General features: G+C 41.7%; 1 protein-coding gene across 1 annotated transcript; it reads left to right on the top strand.

Annotated features, from left to right (window-relative positions):
* Positions 1-1,958: 1,958 nt before the first annotated feature.
* Positions 1,959-3,555, top strand: LOC138852285 (palmitoyltransferase ZDHHC8-like; the record flags this gene model as incomplete). The annotated part of the gene is given in 1 exon segment (XM_070082061.1): positions 1,959-3,555. A coding segment is annotated over 1 exon segment (1,145 nt), but the record flags the coding sequence as incomplete, so codon positions are not given.
* Positions 3,556-3,576: the final 21 nt, after the last annotated feature.

Below are 3,576 nucleotides of genomic sequence, written 5' to 3'. Positions count from 1 at the left end.
CTAAAATGGAAGTCGAAGTCGGTAAAATCGCTGATATGTAAATATCGCCGACACGTCAAAATTCTCGAGAGCATAATTTTGTCAATTTTCCATCAAATTTTGTACTTTTTGTTTTATTACCTTCAGAAAAAGATTCTCTACCATTTCATAAGAAAAAAAATAACAAAACACAAATAACCTGCACATAGAAGAGAGGAGCTTATAACGACGTTTCGGTCCGACTTGGACCATTTACAAATGGTCCAAGTCGGACCAAAACATCGTCATAAGCTCCTCTCTTCTATGTGCGGGTTATTTGTGTATTGTTTCAGTCACTGTATTGTGCCTAATATTAGTTTTTTTTTTTTTTGGAAATTCTTGGACTCTTGTGCACAATTTGAAATTTGGCCTCTGGACCATAAAAGGGTTAAATGCACAAGTTATGTTTCTGAAAATAAGTGGTGAAGGTTAAATTGTGCTATGAGACAAATAGGGTTACATTTATACATTTCCTAATTTGTCAAACATATTTTCCTAATATTTTAATAGCTCCTGTACAAATTACCACAGTTTTTATGTTACATTCTGATCATCATTAATTGGTGACATGGAAGTTTGTGGAAAAGGTTGATGTGAGCCTACCAAGGCTGAGGTGGATGGCTGTGATTCTCAGACAAAGTGCCTAAAATTTTAACTTCTGTATCTGTTGCTGAACTGCACTCTTTCTCTGTCCTCCCCAGACACATGAAGTCAGTCTTGGCTTTACAGACTCATACTCTGGAACCATTAATGTCTTGCAACCTTTTCTTTCCTTGGCAGCCACTAATAAATCTACCCTTTCTAATTCACTCTCATCCCCAATCCCACATGCATTACCTTCCCCTTCCCTGCTTCCATGGACACTTGAAGTTATAACATCGTATCTCGAAGAGAGAGAAACTGAAAGGGATTTCATTACTTCCCAATTCAGGTGGGAAACTCAACAGGACCCTCATGTAAATCTGATCACAAAAATACAATAGCATCCCAACCTCACGATCCAGTTCCTGATTCTTTACTACACCCTACACTCTAAAATAATATGCATACTACTACCCCACAACTCAACACACTGATCCCTTACTACTATAGTACTGTACCTTAACCACTTTACCTTGGCCACCCTAGTCCATAACTACTTCTTGCCTACCTTTATCAGTAGCAAGTATTAATGTTAATTTTACAATGGAATATTAGAAGATACAGGGGAATCTGACAGAACTCCAAATGTTGATTTCCCAGTTGTAGCCTGTATGTATTTATCTACAAGCATCTAAATAAAGTATGAAGTCATACAGTGAAAGTATACATCATGTGCAGTCATGTTGCTCTTTCCCAAGTTTCCATTTCTATTCAGCTTTGCTTGACTGAAGTTAGTATTTATTTGAATTCTTAGATTTCATTCTTACCTTTGCCGCTCATTTTATATTTAATGATTTTAATTTTTGTTCACCCTGTGAACGGTCACAGAGTGAGTCGTGGAGACTGGTTCACTTTTCTTGCACTTCTCTCTATCTTGAACACTGGTGTTCCTACACATCTAGATCCATGAACCTGTACCCTCTTGTGTATAGCTCTCTCTATCTGCTTGGCCTCCATAACATTAGAATTTGATTTGATTTCGATAAAGGATTTTAACAGCAGCCATCATTTTCCAGTCCTCATTCCAGTACTTTTCATTCTTACACCTGCCCTTTGTAATTCTCTGGCAGTTTGAACATGTGAATTGGATGTTTTATGCATGTCATACTTATTTTCCTGAGCCTTCTTCCAATTCCTGTATGGATAAGCTGTTACATGACTTTGCCACCTTCATTGTCTCTGTGGTTCAAGGGTCTACTGCATATACATTACTTAGTTTTGTGCTCTCTTTTTTTTAATGATCTTACTTTGACCTCTCTCATCCATATACACATTATAAGAGAAGCCATATTATTGCAGGGGACTAGATGGTCGATCACGGTCTACCACTCCAGATCCTCTTTCACCAGAACGTCCCATTCAGACCTCCCCACCAGCACCTGGAGGACCCCGCACGGGACCTTCTAGTCCTAGTGGCCAACAGGTATATCAGGGAGTCCCAGGCTCTCCTACATTACATCATCGCATGAAGCAGCTTGGAGGTGTTCCAACACCTCTTGCCATGTCCTCTCCTCTACGTCGTTCAAATCCAAGCACTCCTACTCAGCCTCGCCGCCCAGACTTCATTGGTATTGGAAATGATGGAGGTAGAGGGCCACCTCAGTATTATCCTCAATATTCTTACGAGCCTCCTCATACTTCTCACTCAAATGGTTCACCCCAGCGACGCTATATGTCTGAATCGGAATTGATGAGACAACCATCAGAACCAAGTGCTTCATATCCACGTACAACTACAATGTTTGACAATATTCAGGAGCTGGCTGGATCTCCTCAACATGGCCAGTACACCTGGAGAGACCAGTCACCTCCACAGTATTGTCAAGGTGGACCAAATGACCCTGCAACAGCTTACCAGTCCTGTGGATCACAAGAATATCGTTCAAATCCTACCAGTCCGACACAAACCTGTCCTGCACCTCATTATTATCATTCTATCCATCACACCCAGGTAGCTGGTGTTCATAGTGGACATTACCCACCTACACACCAAGCCCCCTATGCTCATCATATGGGACACCAGCCACACCAAGGGTATCCATCTCAGCAGCAAATGAATGTTGGGCGCCGCAACTCGGGTCCAAGTTATGTTGGTCCCCAGTCTCCTCAAATTAGACGGAAGAATTATGGAGGTGGTCTAGCTACTCCTCCTACCCCAACGGAAGGTAGCAGACCAAGTCCTGGTCAAAAACGACCTGTCTCTTTTGTCAGGTCTTTAGATATGATGGATAGCATAGAAATGTCTTCACGAGGTCCTCCTCATCACCAGGGTTCACATGGGGCGCCTCATGATGCACACCATGCTGTAATTCACAGTCAGCGTGGGTCACATGGAGGAACTCTGAGTCCTACTCATACTCCTAAGCCTGACCACCGATTAGCTACTCCACAAGATCTTGACCGGCGTTCTGCATATGATATGAATTATGAGATTAGTGTGTGAAGAACCCATCCTGCTGCACACACCCAGCAAGTGGGGAGATTGAGTGTTTTTTATGTGTTTGTATGTGTGTATGTGTGAATGTCTCACTGACCATGACAAGTGGGTCAGCAGCAGGGTGTTTGTGTCAAGGTGGTGACATGACATTGTGCCAAGTGTAAGCATCCGCCTGGAACAATTTTATAATAGCGGTGTGGTGATTGCCTGCTAATCAGAAAATTGGGCACTCCTTGCCAAGTGTGCACCTATGCTAGTCACAAATATTTGTTCTTTAAAATGCCATGACTTGAAAATGGAGCCTGAAGAGTGTTGTGTAGTGCAGCTGGGGTATCCATGGACACTATTTGCCATTGGGGAATGCAACATCAGTGGAAAATGGATGCTATTATGGTAATGTTAGTGGATAATGTGTTGCCCCCATTTTTGACCCCAAATTTTCATTATTTTTAGTAGTTTATATATATTTTATATATGTG

Source organism: Cherax quadricarinatus, unplaced genomic scaffold, assembly GCF_038502225.1.
Source record: "Cherax quadricarinatus isolate ZL_2023a unplaced genomic scaffold, ASM3850222v1 Contig6575, whole genome shotgun sequence".
Taxonomy (NCBI): domain Eukaryota; kingdom Metazoa; phylum Arthropoda; class Malacostraca; order Decapoda; family Parastacidae; genus Cherax; species Cherax quadricarinatus.
The sequence above is the reverse complement of the archived record's forward strand: the minus strand, read 5'-3'. Positions and strand labels throughout refer to the sequence as shown.